The sequence below is a fragment of the Quercus suber genome, unplaced genomic scaffold (assembly GCF_002906115.3).
Source record: "Quercus suber isolate HL8 unplaced genomic scaffold, Cork oak 2.0 scaffold_341, whole genome shotgun sequence".
Classification (NCBI taxonomy): domain Eukaryota; kingdom Viridiplantae; phylum Streptophyta; class Magnoliopsida; order Fagales; family Fagaceae; genus Quercus; species Quercus suber.
This window is the reverse complement of record NW_027069793.1, coordinates 550,450-569,900: the sequence shown is the minus strand read 5'-3', so window position 1 is coordinate 569,900 and position 19,451 is coordinate 550,450. Positions and strand designations below refer to the sequence as shown.

The window sequence follows — 19,451 nt, the reverse complement described above, 5'->3', positions numbered from 1 at the left end:
AAAAGTGTTCTATTCTATAGCGTTCACTTCTGATGATAATGATAGCTCATTATCATCAGACCAAGATAGTAATAAGTTTTTGGCGATAAAAACAAGTTTTATCATCATTCATAAAAGCATCCACATTAGTGGAGGCCTAGGGATGTGCATAGGTCAAATTGGGCAGTGAAGACCAATATTTCTATCCAATCCGGTATTAGCAGGTTGGAAAAATTCCAATCCGCCACCAACCCACTGAAATCTAAATCCGACAGATTGGTTACAAATTTTGGCAATTTCAACTTAACAAGTTGGGCGAGTTGATATTATTCTTTTGACAAACTAATCAAATTACAAAATATAAGAAGTTAAGAACCACTAAGAGTATTACGCATGTAAAACTAACTCTATTATTAGAAACTAAATGACCTTTAGCTTTTCAATTTAATGTTATATGTCGTTTTATATTTGTTTGCATCTTCAATGGATTGATTTGAGTTTGTAGGTATAGCTGGCTTTATATGTAATACCATAACATTTTTTATAATATATAGAATAGATCAAAAGACATATCATGTTGTAGATTTACAAGAATATATGGAGCCCAAATCAAAAAGACAAGCAACATACTCAATAAAAATATAGATACAAACATTAAACAATACAAGACAAAAAAAACAATTACCTTTGTGGTTGTCTAGGGCTAATGGAAGGTGAAGAATTGAAGGGATAGAAAAAGAGAGGCTTCAATGTTGGCTGAAGGTGAATGCTAAATATAGAGTGTATGTAGTATACAAGTAAAGTGAGTTTAGAGTTTCAATGTTGACTTTTTATATTTTGTTTATGGAATTATTACTGATTAGTTGTAAAAATTGACTAGGTGAATTAATTAACTTTAAATACAAAATATACGGTTAAAAATTTTGAACTAACATATCCTTTTCTATTTATTTATAAATAAGAGAACGGATCAGGTTGTACCAAGTTAGCAATGTTTCAATCCATTACCCAACCCAATCCGCTATTTTGGGGGCCTAAACTACCAATCCAAACCGCCTAACTTAAAGTGGGTGGGTTTGTTGCGGTTCAAGTAAGTTGGCGAGTCAAGCAGATATTTTGCACACCCCTAGGTGGAGCTAAAAAATTTAGCATTTAACACCTTAACAAATTACTTTATCTATTTTAACACACAATTTCATAACACACCTTACATCAATGGTCTTATTTTTACCATCATCCAAACACTATTCATTTTTTTATTAATTTATTTCTCACTTCTTCTCTATCACAAACCCAACTAAGTGATAAAATACTTCTTCTTTTTATAGCATTCTTGCTATTGGCAATTCACTGTAGCAAGGAGGCAAAAAAAAAAAAAAAAAAAAAAAAGCCTTTGGCTCCACCAATGTTAAAGCATCAGCATTGGTGGTGCCTAAAATTTAACAATTTGACACCATAAAAAACTACTTTATCTATTTTACCATTTCACTTTACAAAACACCTAACATCATTAGTTTTATTTTAGCATTCAACACAAAAAAATAATATATCTATTACAATAATCAACAACCACCACCGCCAACACAATACAATAATATATCTTTTAATAAAACTAAAGTGCGTGCTTAGATATTTTTCTATTTTTTTGGGTAAATATTTAAGGAATTACTACATTTTTGAGGTAAAAGTTTATTTTTGTGTGTTTCTTTTACACTATTTGATACTTATCCAAACTGCAAAGTTTGTGTTCTAAATTCAATCTATGTTCTACTATAACAATAATCAAAGAAAAGCAATGTACTATCGTAATCAAAGAAATGCAATGAGTAAGCTTTAACCCAAAAACGCATATTAAAAAAAAAAGGATAATCATAAGAAAATAAAGAAATGAAGAAGATTGAAAGTCCAAATAACTAGAAGGCTGTTGATTTCTTTATAAAAACAAAATAGAAAAGAGCAATGTACATTGACATATCTATTGAACCGAAACAATTATAACTGCACTTTTGTTTTTGTAAGTAAAGTTTTCCCTTTTTTGGGTTTTGAATTTAGAAAAGATGATGATAATAGTGTAGAGAAAAAGAACACAGAACTGAAAGGAATTGAGGAAGAAATGAATTGAAGAAGTTGAGTAACTAATGTGATAGTTGTCCTATTTTGTAGGCAGTGTTTTACATGAGAGTTAGAGATTATTTTTTGCATGTTATCCTTAAGTTTTATCTCTACCTTTTAGTATTTTTTTTCCTTCAAAATCAAAATAAAGAGATTTGAGGGGGGGGGGGGGAACCAAACGTGAGATGAGATTAAGGAGCAAGGGAAACTGGGTATTCGAAAAAGAAAGTATTTTGTTATGCAAAAAAAAAAAGAGAGTTAAGTCTTGATAAAGGAAAAAGGGAAAGAAAAGAAAAAAAGAAAAAAGAAGAAAGAAAAGTGAAAACGTGAAGTAATGCTTAGTTTGAAAATCAACTGGAGTTCAACGTGGGAGTTAAACATTGCTTATTTTGTAGGCAATGTTACACGTGGGAGTTAAAGATATATTTTTATTATGTTATCCTCAAGCTTTATCTCTACTTAAATTTAGGCTGTAAGAGTATTTTGGAACAAAACAAATATCTAGTTCAAACAGGGAGAGCTCCTTAAGTAGTAGTATAGATATTATTTTTTCTTTTACCATCTTAGCTATAGTGCACAACCATCTTAGGCTATGCACTATAGCTCAAAAGCCAAAAAATTTGGCTTTGCCTCCACTTATGCAGCCTACTTTTAATATATCTTGATGGTAAATTTAGTATTTTTGTAAAATGCCTACACCAATACTAATGCTCTTAAATTAGAGTTTGAGGTGGTAAAATAGTTAAAAGACTATTTTACCACCACCAATAAAGATGCTATGTTCTACAACCTTCAAGTTATTTACTTATCAATTTTTACGAGAGATGGTTTCAACCTACAGCCTCCAAGGTAATTTGTGATATATGCATATATTGAGATTTAGTATGCATTTGTCAAATCACATAAATAATTTTAAATGAAACTAGATTTAGTATAAAAATAAATGTACACACCTACACATGAAATAGGCCCTTTAATAACATTTTGGTGTTCCAAGTTCGATTCTTTTATTCTTTAAGTGGTATGGGATGCTCTTTCTCAAAAAAAAAAAAAGAAAAAAAAAAAAGTGGTATGGGATGCTTGCGCGTAATATATGTGTTCTCTTCTAGTGATGGTTTCACACCCGCACATGAAATAATACCTTTAATACTATATTAGTGTTTATTTTGTGTGTTAGGCCTGTCTCGTCACATTTTTAGTTATTTCAATAATGGCAAATGCATAAATCTCACTTAACAAACTTATAAACCATAAAGCCATAAGAATGAAATTTTTTAAGATATATATATATATGTGTGTGTGTATGAAATGAAATGTAGAAAATAATTATTATGGAAAAATGTTGACGGGTACTAGAAGATGTCTGTTAAAGATTATTTATTATGGGGTCTACTTAATAAAAAATTGGTATAAATTAATAAAATGATTGAAAATGTAACTAAAGTGGCAAATAAAACTTAAAAAGTTAGTTTTATTAGCTTTACATCCTATACAATTAATAAAAATTCTAACATAAAGTATAACAATGTGATATAAAGTAGTTTTGCCATTATTATATTATCGACATTATTCTTTTTAGTATGTGCAAAATGAAATGATACTTTCAAAGAACAATGACGTCCAAAATAAAAATAACGTGTTATTATTAGTTCTTGAATATGGATTTTGGACTTTTGGATTAAACAAAACTTGACAGATACGAGATTCTCTTGTTGTTCCAATGTTCCCAAGTAGCGTAGGCCGTTTCCATTTAGGACGGCGTTACTTTACGCGCAAAGAAAATATTATATACTAATAGAAAGACCTGGCGTTGACTACGAATTACACGTGGCGTTGTTTTATTGGTTGATATGGTCAACCTCATTTTCTTAAAGCAGAAGTCACCTTGTTCCTTCCCAGCAAGAGCAAGATATACTATGGTAATGTAAGATGATGTTGAAGACGTTGGAATGTTCACCTTTTGACTTTTCGAGGTGCCCCAGCCCGATGGGGAGGGAAATTCGTTTCGTTTTGTATGAGAAGTTACGTCGATTTTTGTCTTTAAAGTGTTCGTTTCCAACTTGCTTAAGCTGAACCGCAGATGAGTGACGCCAATTTGGAAAAATTCATTTGGACAAAAGAAAATGAAAATAAAAAGTCACTTACTTTTTTCTTCTTGATATATGCTTAGCATATATGTGGGTGCAATATTTAAAGTGATATTCCTATCGTTTTGACAGGACAAACCGACAAACACCAAAAATTGACATATTAGGGAGGTGTTTGACAAAACATAAACCCCGTTTTTCTTAGTTTTGAATCAATATTGAAAAATAAATCAATTCAATTTTGAAGTAGTTTAAGTTTAATTGCAATTTGTCTAAACTAAATTTTAAATTTTGCTTCTTATCTCTTTACATATAATTGGAATTATGGCTCTTTTTTATCCTTTTTTTTTTTTTTTTCCAAAACCATTCTTATTATTTAGTTCAAATTGATTTTCTCAAAACACAGATTAAGAAAAAAGATTTACAAGTTTTTAAAGACAATTCGGAATCAAATAAAAAGGTGAGAGATAAAATAGACAAAATGGAACATACTTTCTTTCTTCTTTTTTGTTTTCCCACCTCACTAGTTAGCTTTGGCGGTTCTAAAAAAGAGACTTTGGATAAAAGAGGAATCAAGAGGAGAACATTTCAAAAGTTGATATACACACAATATATAAAAATCTCATCAACGAGTGAATGTTTCCAATATCCTAATTCCTAAAGGTCAGATTAATAAATGTCCTCACCTTTGCATCTCCAGGTAGAACCTCCTTAAGTGTTTGAACCTATGTATGTTTTATTGGTGAAGGGAGCCATTTGTATTGTCAAATGCAAACGTTATTTCCTGACTCCACACTCCATCTAGAGCCTAGCTTATTAAGCTTAATAACCTTCCTTATCCCTAAGAGGCATAGGAATAGGATGCATTTGATGAGATTGGTGCTTCAAGAAAAGTAGTTCGGAAGTACCTAGCTTTTTAGGACCCGAAATAGCAGTAACGAGTTTTGATTGTGGATAATCCTCCAACATTGTCATCATAAAAATGTTAGATTAAAATAACTCCAAATCTTGAAGGCCCATTCCTCCTTCATTTTCAAACCAACACAACTTAGACCAACCCATCTAATCAATCTTCATTTTCATGATTTTTTTTACCCCACCAAAAGTTATTAATCAATAGAATTTTTAGTTCATAATACAACAGAGAGCTTAAAGCAGCCAGTGGCATATGTGGAACAGCCTGTGCCACTGCCTAAATTAACAATTCTGTACTTGCTTTATATAACAATTTCACTTTCCAACCATGAATCTTTATCCACGTACTCCTGAGTTTTGATATCCTCAAAAGGGTTTTTTTTTTTTTTTTCAAAATAACACTAGTTTTCAAATAATTTCGTTAGTTAGCATGCTTTCAAAACTATTTAGGAGACTAACATCTTGAGTGTAATAAACTTGATTTTGGTATGCTAAATTGAGTACAATGAACTCAATTTTGGTATGCTAAATCAAGTTCAATGAACTTGATTTCAACATACTCGTTTTCTGTCATATTGAATTCGAGTCATGCGAACTCGATTTCTTTTAAATTCCTAGCATGCTTTTTCCCCTCTATCTCTCTGTCTCTCTCACTCCATCATAGTAGCAACTACACTTCTTCCGTCTTCACTCACTCCATCACAGAGCCTATCTCTCTACGTCTCTTAATCGAAACATCAACAAACCCAAAGACCCAGAGAAGTAATTGAGGGAACAAACCTAAAGACCTAGAGAAGAAAATGAAGGAATTAGAGGAAAACCTTCACCTAGAGCCTTCGTCGCCTTATCGCCTGGGTTCAAACACCACCGCCACCTAGAGCCTTTGTCGTCGCCACATGGGTACGATCTCTCTAGTTTGTTGTTTCTGTCTTTGTGGTTTGGGTTTATTCTTCTTAGTTTCTATCTTCGTGGGTTTCTGTCTTGGTGAGTGAAAGACGTAGAGAGATAGACTCTGTGATGGAGTGAGTGAAGAGGGAAGAAGTGTAGTTGTTGTTGTGATGGAGTGAGTGACACTGAGTGAGAGAGACAGAGAGATAGAGGGCTGGGAATTTAAAAGAAATTAAGTCTGTAGAACTCGATTTCAATATGACAGAAAACGAGTCTAATGGACTCATTAGACTTGAGTTTCATGCTGTTGAAATCGAGTTCAGTGTACTCAATTTAGCATACCAAAATGGAGTTTATTACACTCAAAATATTAGTTTCCTAAATAGTTTTGAAAATGTGCTAACTAACGAAATTGTTAAAAAACTAGTGTTATTTTGGGGGAAAAAAAAAATCCTCCTCAAAAGCTTTCTCTTTTGCCATGCCTATTACAGTTGGTAAACTCATATTACTTCTCAAAATTAGTAGTTCTCATAACATCCATGGTATAGGTAATCTTCTTCTTGATTATTTACCCAACATTTTGACTAAAGATCAAAGTGATTTTGTTTGTTTGTTTGTCTCTTTTTTTTTTTCTTCAGTTTTTGACCTGAAGCTTCCTTGTAATATATTGAGAGGGAGGGAGAATATTCATAAAACACTATAAAGAAGGGAATATGTTTTGAAAACATTATTTAAAATGCTCATTATCGTTAATTATGGGCTATTGTCTAAGAAAAATTAAAGAGATTTGTAAATCGTTCGGTTAATGGGTTAATAGACTATTTTAGAAAAGTTTTGATATAACTTTTATGAAAAATATAAAAAGTTTTCAAAGATATTAATGATTTTTTTCTTTTTCAATAATAAATTTCTAAAAATATTTCCTAAACTAATGTTTTTAGGGCATCCATTAATCTTTTCCATAAATAAAATATAAGTTATTAATTAAACTAATTAAGATAGACCTACCCTATATGATCTACTTTAGCAAAAAAAAAAAAAAAAAGGAAATAAGGAGAAGAAGAACTACCCCATATAACCATTCTACAAATTATAGGATTTTTGGGAAAAATAATATTACTTTATTTATAATTATTAAAAATAGCGTAGTGGGGAAATTATTTTGGAGAATAGCTTTTATTTGAAAATTGACACGATTTTAAGTATTGAAATTAATTTTTTTATTGAAATTATGTTTCCATAACACAATTTTATACTGAAGTTGTGTTTTTAAAACACAATTTTCAAAGAAAAGAGAGACTATTGTCCGAGATAAATTTATCACAATGCTACTTTTATCTTTATCTTTAATAATTACTAATAAAAAATATTATTTCCCCAACCCTTCCCTTACAAATTATATTATAAATAAATTAATATCATACTTGGCCATTTGAAAATAACGTATTTAACTTTTTATTAATTTTTTTTGGTTAAAAGTGTATTAAAATATATTTCTAATTTAAAAAAAAAATTAAAAAGTAAGAAAAGACAAGAAAAATGATATTTTAAAAAATTGTATATAAAAATTAAAAGCTAAAAGCTAAAAGCTTAGCTTATAAGATGACATAGACTCACCCTTAAAATTTTTAAGTTTAATGAATTTTATGTTTAAAGAAAACAGTCAAAAGATATAACATTACTTTTACAACCCCTTTTCCATCCGCTTGTATTTGTTTCTTAAAAAAAAAAAAAAAAACAATTTCCTAATAAAATGGCTTTAAAAAATCCCATTAAAAAAAAAGAAGAAAAAAAGAACGTAGTAAATGTAAATTATGTAATCCATATTGTCAGGATTTGTTATCTACTCCTGGCAGTGGAGTTAAACAACGATGCATTATTAGTTGGCTTTTTACAAACTCAGCTTTATTTGTCCTTCCTTCCCTCCGAGCTCCGACTCGGAATTCGGAAATTCTGTACTGTTTGCCGGTTGGTATAACTGTCCTTAAGTCAGTTAAAATCCTAACCAATAGTAATAGTAGTAAGCAAGAGTAGTACTAACTACTAAGAACTAAGAACATAGCTATGTTTTTTATGCAGGCAAAGAATATATCGGTTGGGCAAGCAGTAGAAGTATAGATAGATAGATAGTGATATTATTATGTCGAACAACTCAAACGCCGTTGCGAATGGGCTGGCGGGAGCAGGAGGTGGTATCATTGCTCAGATTATCACTTATCCCCTTCAAACGGTACACACTACACACTCTAGAAGATTAAATTCAAAATTCAAAATTCAAAATTCAAAATTCAAAATTCAAAGTAGTAATTGGAATTGCAGGTGAATACGCGTCAACAAACAGAGAGAGTAGCCAAAAAAGGGTTACGTAATTCCCATGGGAACTTGCCCACTTCCAAACAACCTCCACCTGGCACGCTTCGTCAAATCCTCCAGGTTTCTTTTTTATTTTTTACTTTTAATTATTTTTAGTATTTATTTAATAATAAAAGAAATGTATTTGATGTCAGGTCATTAGAACTGAAGGTTGGGGAGGACTTTATAGTGGCCTTAAGCCTTCTCTGTTCGGAACTGCTGCTTCACAGGTTTCCCCCTTTTTTTTTTTTTTTTTTTTTTTTTTTTTTTAAATTTTTAAAATCAACTATTCAATACTTTTTTTTTTTATAAATTGTATATTGAATGTTTAAATGATGAAAAGTGTGTGCCACTGTAGTTATTCACTAATTCTTATTAGTTTTATTTATTGTCAGAAGATAATATAGTACACAGTACACACTCAGGCAACTGTAACAATAATTATTAATTATTTCATGTAGCCGCTACATATATAGAAGATACCTTCTCGAGGCTGTGGGTGTTAGAACCCACCACCTAATAACTCAGTACTACCATATGTCATTTGAGCTAGAGAGCTCCTTAATTGCCTCTTCATTTAGTTACAATAGTAATTTGAAAAAGTTTCTTGATTCTTGATATCAGGACTAAATCTCGACAACAAAGTTGGAACTATTTAATTTCACGGTGGTTACGAATAATGAATGCTTTTGCAGAATAATGTAACTAGGATCATTGAGCATCTCCAGCAGATTCTCCAAATTTTTGTATTGTTTAGAGAATGAATAGTGACTTTTACCTTTTAATTATCCACTTTTTCAAATACACTTTCTAATAGATTCTTTATCTCATTTAAATATTATTTCTTCATTCATTCTTTATTCTTTTTTTAGCAACTGCACATTTTTCAATATTTTTTTATTCAATACCTAATTATTATAATAGAAAAAAAACATTTGAAAAATGAATAGTAGCCCATCAGATTTGATGAGCTACTGTTCATGAGCCAAAAAAGAATTTAGGGTTTAGAGCATCTATTAGAGACCTTTTTTTGGTCTCATTCTCTATTATAGAGAATATTTTTATTTTAGCTACACCATTGGAGATGCTCTTATCTTTCGGGACAGAGAAGGGTGTTCAGATGTCAGGGGATGGCACTTTCAATTAGAGTGTTGTCTATTACACACACACACGCTAACACACAGGCAAGATCTTAAATTGAAATCATGAAATGGCTATTTTCCTTTGTTTAAATTCCTTAGTAAAATGAATTATGGAGTAAGACTGAGCATTTTCAACAAGAGGATATTGGCCTAACTCCCAAGATGGGATCACAAAGATGGATAAACAAAAAAGACTAATGGTGACCTTTTATTTTCATTTGAAGGCAGGCCATTGGGCTTTAGCTCAAATGGCACCTCCTCCCCTGCATAGGAAAAGTGGAGGGTAACGTTATGGGTTCAAAACCCAGGATGCATGTGTAAACTTACCAATAAAAAAATTCATGTGAAACTAGCAACTGATATTTTTCAAAAAGTTGGATATAAGAAGATGGGAACACAAATTGAGGAGGAGGGAGTAATGCAATCTTCAGGTGAAAAACAAGACTAATTGATGATTACAATTGATTTCTAAAGCGAATTCAAGAGCTCAATGTAAGGGCTTAGTAATATAATCATCATGATGCTTCCAAGGATGACAAAATATCACTATTGAAGAAGACACTACTCAGTGGCTTTTCATTTTACCAAACACGTGCGCACACACACACACACCCTGCCACATCCACACGCACATATCTACGACCTGGATCATGATAACTATAGGGTAGTCATGTGGTATTCAAGTAGTAATAATGGTGTTAGATTTATAGCTCCAGAAGGTATTCAGTACTGCTGGTCAAAAATAGAGCTGGGCCTGATCTTTGACTTTGATTCAGGACAGCCTAGAGCTTATGTTTAGTGATGTCTCCTGTCTGTCAAGGTTGGTTTGATGGTAGTATCTTGGTTAGGACTGAAAGCACTATGGTTTGAGTTGATCGTATGGATTAAGATGTGATTCAGCCCAACTGGTTTAAGATTCCAAAAGAAAGTAGTCCATGGAGTCATTTAATTAGAATATTAGATACATTTCTATCATTACAAGCTCGTGGATTTTCATGTGCAGAATGGGAACTTAACATACTATCAATATCATTCAGTATTATCTTGATTTAGATACTTAAGATTACTAAGCTTTAACTGCCTAGGAACATATGAGAAAAGTTATTATCTGTCTAGAACCTGTAAGCATCATTAAATCTGAATTATATGAATGGAAAATCTGAGGTGAATACTTCTTTTGGTTACCAAAAACTTCTATTTGCTGTGAACACTCCTTATAACAGCCTACGTAGTCTCTGCATATTGTTCAACGAGTTAACTAGTTTTGCTCATTTCTTGGCTGCATAAAGCTGGCTGATGTAGGTAGGAAAGCATTATGGTTGAAGAAAGTGAGGAGGTTCCTTAAGGATGAACTACCCTAACTCCTAAGGCCTAAGCAATCTACTCAATGAGCAGCAAGCAGCAGGCTGTTTTAGAGCCAATTCTAGAAGTTAAAAATGTCAAGAAATCCACATTTTATGACAATATAAATATTCCTGTGTAACCCAGTACATATACATCCGACCCTAGCTAATTTTTTGTGGATCCATAGCCATCCCCAAATTTTTGGGATTAAGGCTTTGTTGTTGTTGTTGTACCCCAGTATACATACCTATTAATGAAGAATTAAGATTGTATCCATCTCTGTGACCTTATCAGTTTGCCTATTCTTTTGCCTTGATCTAACTATTTTCTCCTTATGCTGCCAGGGAATCTATTACTATTTTTATCAGGTTTTCAAAAACAAGGCAGTGGCCATTGCAGCTGCCCGTAGAGATAAAGGACGTGGGGATGGTACTGTTGGCATGTTCTCTTGGCTTGTTGTGGCAGCTATTGCTGGGTATAGAATCCTTTCTTATGGCATTGAAACAGAAGTAGTCCCTTACTTTACTTTCTCTTCATAGTAATTATATATTGAGGGAGTTGGAGGTTTATGTGATAGCTTTGTTGAGTCAAGACTGGGAGTTAATCAGTGCCTGTCTGGCTATAACATGAGTGATAGTTGAAGTCAGGATTTAGTTTGAATGGGTAGAGGTAGTCCTACCTTCTTATTTATGATGACTAGGTTTTTCTTTGAATAATAACTTCTCAAAATGTCTTATCTTGCAGCTCCTTGAATGTGTTGTTCACAAATCCTATCTGGGTTCTTGTGACTCGTATGCAGGTGCCTTCAAATTTTTGAGTGCTTATATATACTACTGGTTTAAAAAACTTCAATTTTAGACTAATGCTTTAAGTTAAAACCTTGAATATGGTGTTTGCATTGATTTATTCATAGATTCTACTCCAGGGTACATTGCTGCTCATTTAGTAATTAAAATCTTATAAGAGCAATTAAATTGTTAGCCAAGGTCTCTAACTCATATGGCACACTTTTGACCTTTCCCTCCATAACATTGGGATGGAGGATTGGTTTGAGACCCACTAGGTGCATGTGTAACTTACCGATAGAAAAAGAAAAAGAAAAAAGAGAGCAATTAATAGTTAAATCATGGTCATGCTGCAAACAGCCATTTGCATTTATCTATCATTATTTTATTGTAAGTATCATTATGGAATTTCAAGTACATTGTCAGCCTGCTTCATAACTACTGAAAACAAAGACACAGACAGACACATGAACACACACACACACACACACACACACACTGTGTTTTGATGGATATGAGAAGGATAATTTTTCTGAAATTGAGTGCTTCTATAGAATCCGTTATAACCTTTAATTGATTTAATTAGATTATGGACTCCTCAACACAAGCACTTTAATATGCTTTACAATGCTATAAAGACTCAATGCATGACTCTCTCTCTCTCCCCTGTATCTTTTATATTTATCCTCCTTTAATATGGTTTTAGACACACACTCAAGCTGAAAGAAAGATTATGGAGGCAAGAAGGGAGGCCATATTGATGGAAGGTTCTGAAAGTGGTTTGATAGACTCAACTTTGCAAGAAAAATTGGCTGAACTTGATTCAGAAAAACCTTGTCCATATGGAACTCTACATGCGGTTGGTTCTTCCTTCCCATTTTATTCTTTTGGTTTTTTGGTTGCAAGATGACCTATCTTTTTGAATTTATGGTTGCTTCTACATCGATTCCATTAGTGATTCAACCTCTAAGAACAAACTTCAAATATTTCAAAGGTGCAAAATGGTACATAATAATATCTCTGCCAGTGCTGAAATAATTCTGTTTTCAGTTAGTTAAAGTTGCAGTAATGAGGCTAAGCAGACTTGTTGCAGGATATGGTAAACAGGAAGAGTAGTTGCATCTTGAGATATATTTTGAAAGATATCATCTCAGGGAATGGAGTCCTCTGACAATCTTGCTTTGCTTGCAAGCTTAACTGTCACGTTTAAGCTCTCAGCCTGAAATCTATGAGTTCTAACTTTATTCACCTAAATAGATCATTGATAGATATAGACTCATAGACAACTCTCTGATTGATATTCAGATAACTCTGTGGTGCTGTTAACTCTTCTGCTTGGATTAATTGAACATCAGTGTGGGCCAAGGCCTAAATTTTCAATAATTGAGATAATAATCTCTCCCAAGTAAGATACACATGCTGGTCTTTGAAAATTACAACTTACTATTGACAATTAGAAAATTGAAAGATTGATATTCACAAGCTGATACTGGTGTTGATTCGAAGATTAAATTATTTAAATTGCATGACATTGGTTACAGTTTTACAAAGTTGAAGCAACTGTAATATTCCTAGTACCATTTACGTTGAAGCATGAAGGTTTCGATATCTAGTAGAGTAAAACCAATATGTTAAAAAGTTTGCATGTCCATATTTGGAGCTTAGGTTAGCATGGCTTGGGATGTGTCAGATCATGAGAGTTGTCATATAAAGCAGAAGGTTGTCAGCTTGCTATTGATTATACCATTTGACACAAAAATGTTCTGGAGAGCATTTAAATTTTTAAATAATGAGTTCTTTGAAGTCTAAATATTACTTGATAATCTTTTCCATTTATGATTTGAATTATTTAATGGGTCTAATGAAGTGGTGGTTGGATATATTGTTTAGGTTTGTTTTCCTAGTGTCTGAGGAATCTCTCATTGTCTCTCTTGTGTGCCACTTATTTAGGCTATAAACTCCAAAATTTTAACATCATATCAACCGAACAAACCTCATGATATTTGTCAATGACACGTCATTAGAGTTTTTTTAGAAATAGTTTTTGCTAAATTAAGTTTCTTGGAACCATTAAATTTCCCTGTATGCTGTAAAATGAAAATTAGAGTTCAACATTCATCAATAATATTTATATAAGGATTTCTCTTTCTTCTTGTGGATTATAAAGTTTTTTGGGTGAATTCCAGGTTTTTCTAGAGTTTAGTCAGGTTCCTTCCTCCATTTTCATGATTTTTTAGGTAATTTCAGACCTTGGTTAGCATGGACTGGTAGCCAAACAGCAAAGTTGATGACAACTAATTTGTTGAAGATAATCAAGGATATAGGCTATTTAAGCTTTTATGAAAGTTTAAAAGGTAGCATTACGATCAATTGGATGGCCAGATTTGTTTATTGGTCAAGAATTATGCAAATAGGAATAGTAGAAGCAATGGAAGCAATGGGAAAAGTCGTACTGAAGATTTCACTCAGTCAACTTCGTGACTTGTTCCTAGACATGACAAAATTTCATTCTTTGATGGGATACAACAAAAAGCCTTAGTCCCAATACTTTGGGTCAGTTATGAATCCTCAACAGACTAATCAAAGACAGCCATATGTATTCTTCTCTGCCAATATATCCTATCCAAAATTATACCCTCTATTACTCCCTTAAGATAGTATGTTATTTTTACTCCTCTTACTTGTGTTATTTAGGTCATCCTCTCTCTCTCTCTCTCTCTCTCTCTCTCTTCATTTCCTTAACTTGAATCGAATCATTCTCCCTGATTTGTGTATTAATTGTTCTTCTTCGCAAATGACCATATCATCTGAACAACTCTTCATCATTTTTTCATCAATAGGAGCTACCATTATCTTTAAACAAATTTATTCATTTTGTACCCTATCTTTCCTTGTATTTCCACTTATCCACAATGACTATCCCCATTTACTGCTGTGAGAATTTTCCTTAGAGATGCAATACATCCAAAATTGCTACCTTTATTCTTCAGATAGCTTTCCACTAAGGAAAATCAGAACTAGTAGTCCTTCCCAAGACCTTACATGTAGATGGTAAAATTACCGTTTCTATTTTGTTTCCAACACTCCTTATCTTCCTTCAGAATATGGATCCTAACCATATAAAATAAATAAAAAAGGGCATTGACCGACTCCAATTCCCAATCTTGAATTGGCCTCACAAAATAGGATTCCAATGCATTGCTCCACCTATAACATCTATATAATAATCACACACCTTTGCAGTTTTATCCATTAGAATCTGAAAATGTTTATAAAAGAGAATTTTGACACCTCATCTGCACATCATATTATCATGCTGAAAACTCACTCTTTCGCTGTCACCAATGATAAATCTAACAAATTTGGAGAAATAATCCCATAGTTTTAATCCATTTCCACTCCCACCCCATGCATAGTACGTGAAGAGGTGTATTGAGAGATCCATGAAGAGGATAAAGTTAATCTTGTGTGCAATACATTAAAGAGTGTTATGGCAGAATGGTGTTATGAAATATAAGGTGATTCAAGTACAAAATTCATTTTTAGAAAAGAATGAAAAAGAAAAAAGTCTTTTCAATTTCTTTTTCCATATATTATTATTTAAATATTATATAAAAAACACGTGGGGATTATGGGCAAGTGAATTCATATAAAGGGGATTATATTGGAAATCTTCACTCACGCACCAAATCAAGATTATTGACCAAAAGATTTGTATGTAAATGAGTTATGCATTCAACAATCAAAATAAAATATTATAGAAGATCAAGTCTTACCAAAGTCTGAAGAAGCCTTGTCATAAATGGAAGGTTGTAAATTATAATTACATCATAGAGAAAAAGATGGAGGTTATTGAGAAGATTCATGAAGATTTTGCTATAGAAAAAGATCATGATATTGAGATTGTTGAGAAAATTGCAAGATTTTATTGAAATCAAGTCCTTAGGTACGCCTATAACCCTACAAGCCCAAGGATCTGATTGATTTTGCTAACATAGTATCACATCATATTGATTCTGTCAGGGTTGAAAGACTGATTTGGTTGTTGAATCCAATTTGATGGATCTTCTCAATTTAGAATTCTAGTTTAGCTCAACTGGTGGATTGTAAGTTTGGCAAGAAGATGAAAGGATTAGGATGCAGCTCAAAATGTTTATTTTGTTGGTTAGGACAAATTCAACTGTCACTTTTGAATGATAACTCGAGGACAGGTTCGTTTCAAGTGGAAGGGTGTGAGGAAAGATGTATGCATCATTGGAAGCTTTTTCCTTTTACTTTTAAAATATGTAATTTTTGGAATAAGTTTTATTTTCTTGATTTTAGTTGTTTTTAGGTTTCCCTATTTAAAGCCAGAGTCCTTTTATGATATTGTATTAATTGGGGGCTGTTTAGATATACTTTTACTTAGAAACTAAGTTTTCTTGTCCTATGTTAAAATAAAAATTGCGGCATATTCATCAATAATATTTCTTTGTTCCAGAGTTTTTCTTGTGGATTCAAGGATTTTATAGTGTTTAGCTGTGTATTTGCGCTTACTCTTCTTTCAAGCTTTGTCATTAACCTCTTACCCTTCATTGCACTAGTGCTTTTGGTTTTTATATATATTTTTTTATCCTTTTATTGATTTTTATATTGCTTCTTCTTACTGTTCTAAATGTGCATTACTGGCTAGGCACGTGAGGTTTATAACGAAGCAGGAATTACTGGATTCTGGAAAGGAATTGTTCCAACACTTATTATGGTAAGCCTTTATGGATAATTGAATAAACTCAACATGCACAATTGAATTACTTCAGGTGTAACAAGTAATCTTGTTTTCAGGTGTGCAATCCTTCGATTCAGTTCATGATTTATGAGAGCTCGTTAAAACATCTAAGGGCAAAGCATGCTACAAACAAGCAGGGATCAACAAATGTAGCTGCATGGGAGGTATAAGATCCCTTTCAAATGTTTGAGTTGGAAGATGCAAAGTACCGTCTTTTGCTAATTGGTCTCATTTTTTTGTCATTTTATGGAATTAAGGCCCCCCCCCCCCCCAAAAAAACCCCACACCAAAAAAAAAAAAAAAAAAAAAAAAAAAAAAAAAACTCTCTATATCTCTCTGTTAATTTTAATTCTCTTGTGAAAAGGTTTTTCTATTAGGGGCCATTGCAAAGCTGGGAGCAACTGTCTCAACGTACCCCTTGTTAGTTGTCAAGGTGAAGTCCACTAGTCTGCTTTGTAATATTACTCTGCTGAGCAAGATAAAGAAAAAAGTTCTTCATGTAAAGTTGGCTTGGCTGAAAAGTCTTCTGTAACATATTATCTTATATCAGATTGAAATAAAACTCTCAACATGTTCATTTCTCTCATTTCAATTTGTATTACTTACCTTTCCATTAGGCTTGTCAATCAAAACATTGAATTTTTTTCATTACTTGGCATCCAGACTGCCATAGTATGCTTTTGCAATAACTTCCCCCATTTGAAGCTTCTTGATTGTGTCACTTCAAATGCCTATGCAGTCGAGGCTGCAAGCAAAGCAGGAGATTGGTGGGAATACCTCATTAAGATACTCAGGTTTGCATTTCAATGAAGAGCCATATTGTTTTTTTTAATTTCCCTCCAAAAATTTCAGTATCTGGTCTTCATTCTCGTTGTTATCTTCAGACTGCTAGCTTGGTCCATATATAAAATAATTCACCAAAATTGAATGATGGATTGAACTTTTTCTGTCAGGTGGTACACACGTTTCTAATTTTGCCAGAGATGTTAGTATGACAATTGGCTGACTTTAATTTTTTTCATTAGATATATATATATCTTGTCTGGGGCATTACTTATATTATGGATGGGCTTGTTGGGTTTCAGTTTTGAAGAGGCGAGGCAAGATGATTTTTCTCATTAATATTTGGTTTTTACCTCCTTTTCTCGGATGTAGGCACACAAAACCTCATAATTTGTTTGTCCAATTAGTTTTCTTAATTGATATCTCCTCATGCCTGCATCAAGAAATAATTTGGATCATAATGGTCTGTCCAAGTTAATAAATGGATTGCACAAGATTTGCTTAATCGATTGGTTTGACCTTTCTTTTGTCCTTGGTTGTCCAAAAATTTGATGTGTTTTTTAAAATATTCTACAAAATTGATCAATTAGAATATAAATTATAGTAAGATAACAAAGCACTACCTACTCTTACATTACGAGAGTAAAAATTGTTGCAATATCACAAACCAGGGAGGGGTTGTTGTAAGATCATCAAACATAAGGGAGGATGCTGTAATTTTCTTTGGTCAGGCACTAGATGCTTGAAACACTTCTATTATAAAAATTAAAATTTACTATTCATTGAAAGTTATATATATATATATATAACTTCAAAATTGATTCTGGTAAAGTAATATTGGCTATGCTGGTATTTATTAGGCTTAGGCTACATTCTGAATCATTTTAATAAGAAATATTAAATTGTAATGTTAAGTAAGATTTATACACAACAACAAACCCTTATGAGTCTCAAAACTTTGAGGTCAATTATGGATTCTTAGTATACTAATCGAGGTTGGTCACATGTATTTCCTCTGCTATTCTGTCCTATCCAAAACCATACTCTATGTTACCTCTTTAATTAATATGTATTATTTGGTAATAGCTATGATATATTTTGGCTGAAATGGTATGGTATTTATAGCTTTGGTATACACACAAATCTAAGTATTCAAGGATGTGAAGATAGAGGAAGATGACAGGTGAAGGAAATACTATGGGAACAACTCTGTACTTGATAATGAGCTGTAAATTACAACTGTGTACTTGTGTAGGTAAGAATTATCATGGTTTTGTATTCTCAAGATTTTTCCCCTAAAATTATTGGGATTTGAGTTCCCCCACTGTCTTTCTACTTCTATTAAATTTCTCAAGTGGGGATAATCATATAAAAATGGCTGACCAACCCTTGTACTGATTAGACATACCATTTTTTACTAGTATTATTATTTGCAAAATATTTCCTGGTTCACTGTGATTCCATTCAAGTCCTTATGTGTTCAGCTTCTTGTTGGTGTTCTAATTTATTCAACGATAGGTGACCTTGATTCTTGGGGGAACAAAAGAGAATAAAATTACCTAGCAGACAAAGAGAGAGAATTTAAATTTCAGCTTTAAGAAGCACAATTTTTGCTATTCTCTATATTTTAAATGTAAAGTGACCATTAGTTCTTATGGTATACAGAATTTTAACTGATATCTTTGTAGCACAGGTACTCTTGATGCAATCATTAAAATGATCCGCTATGAAGGATTGCCTGGCTTTTACAAGGGAATGAGCACTAAGATAGTACAGAGTGTTTTTGCAGCTTCTGTACTTTTCATGGTCAAGGAGGAACTTGTCAAGGCATACATGCTGCTAGCACATAAAAGCCAGAAAGTAATATATAGCTTAAAGAAATGACCACTTCACTGAGGGATAGCTCTTGTCCTTGTGGTTTTCCTCTTTGTTTACAAGTTGCTCCAAATAGTGACAGAGGGTTTTATTTTTTAAATATTATTTTTTGAATAGGAAAAAGTGAAACAAAAAATAGTGATGGAGGTTATTATAAATCCATGATGCACAAATTGGCACTAAAGGCCTGTCTGAAGATGGTGCACCTAATGACACTTCATATTTTTCTCTTTTTGTATTATTTTTCCTTTTTCTCCTTTCACCCTTTTTTTTAAATGATGTCTAGTAATGTAGTCTGGTTACTATGTTACTTGGGACAAATTGATTTTGAAGTTAAACTATGGAACAAGTGAAATTAGTTATGGACAATGGGATTTAATGATATTCAATTTTAGGGATGATTCAACCATGAGAATTTGAGAAA

General features: G+C 32.5%; 1 protein-coding gene across 3 annotated transcripts; it reads left to right on the top strand.

Moving 5' to 3' along the window:
* The first annotated feature begins 7,808 nt into the window (after positions 1–7,808).
* LOC112011829 (peroxisomal nicotinamide adenine dinucleotide carrier) lies at positions 7,809–19,451 on the top strand. Of its 3 annotated transcripts, none has more exons than XM_065759786.1 (13): positions 7,809–7,949; positions 8,061–8,211; positions 8,301–8,414; positions 8,489–8,563; positions 11,164–11,294; positions 11,564–11,618; positions 12,311–12,463; positions 16,277–16,345; positions 16,426–16,533; positions 16,734–16,802; positions 17,033–17,163; positions 17,323–17,354; positions 18,846–18,946. In XM_065759786.1, exons 2-12 carry the CDS (start codon positions 8,122–8,124, stop codon positions 17,339–17,341), a joined length of 1,014 nt encoding a protein of 337 aa, XP_065615858.1. In that variant the 5' UTR covers positions 7,809–7,949; positions 8,061–8,121; the 3' UTR covers positions 17,342–17,354; positions 18,846–18,946. The 3 variants fall into 3 exon arrangements, with proteins under 3 accessions (XP_065615858.1, XP_065615859.1, XP_023899936.1); XM_065759787.1 differs by having other exon boundaries at positions 7,814–7,949; positions 17,109–17,163; positions 18,846–18,995; XM_024044168.2 differs by lacking the exon at positions 17,323–17,354 and having other exon boundaries at positions 7,820–7,949; positions 17,109–17,163; positions 18,846–19,451.

Excerpts from the sequence above, each read along its gene's own strand:
- LOC112011829 (XM_024044168.2), top strand. The coding sequence starts at position 8,122 with ATGTCGAACAACTCAAACGCCGTTGCGAATGGGCTGGCGGGAGCAGGA. Across the intron at positions 11,619-12,310 it reads TTCTTGTGACTCGTATGCAG|ACACACACTCAAGCTGAAAG; the intron begins GTGCCTTCAAAT and ends ATATGGTTTTAG. Across the intron at positions 16,534-16,733 it reads CAAATGTAGCTGCATGGGAG|GTTTTTCTATTAGGGGCCAT; the intron begins GTATAAGATCCC and ends TCTTGTGAAAAG.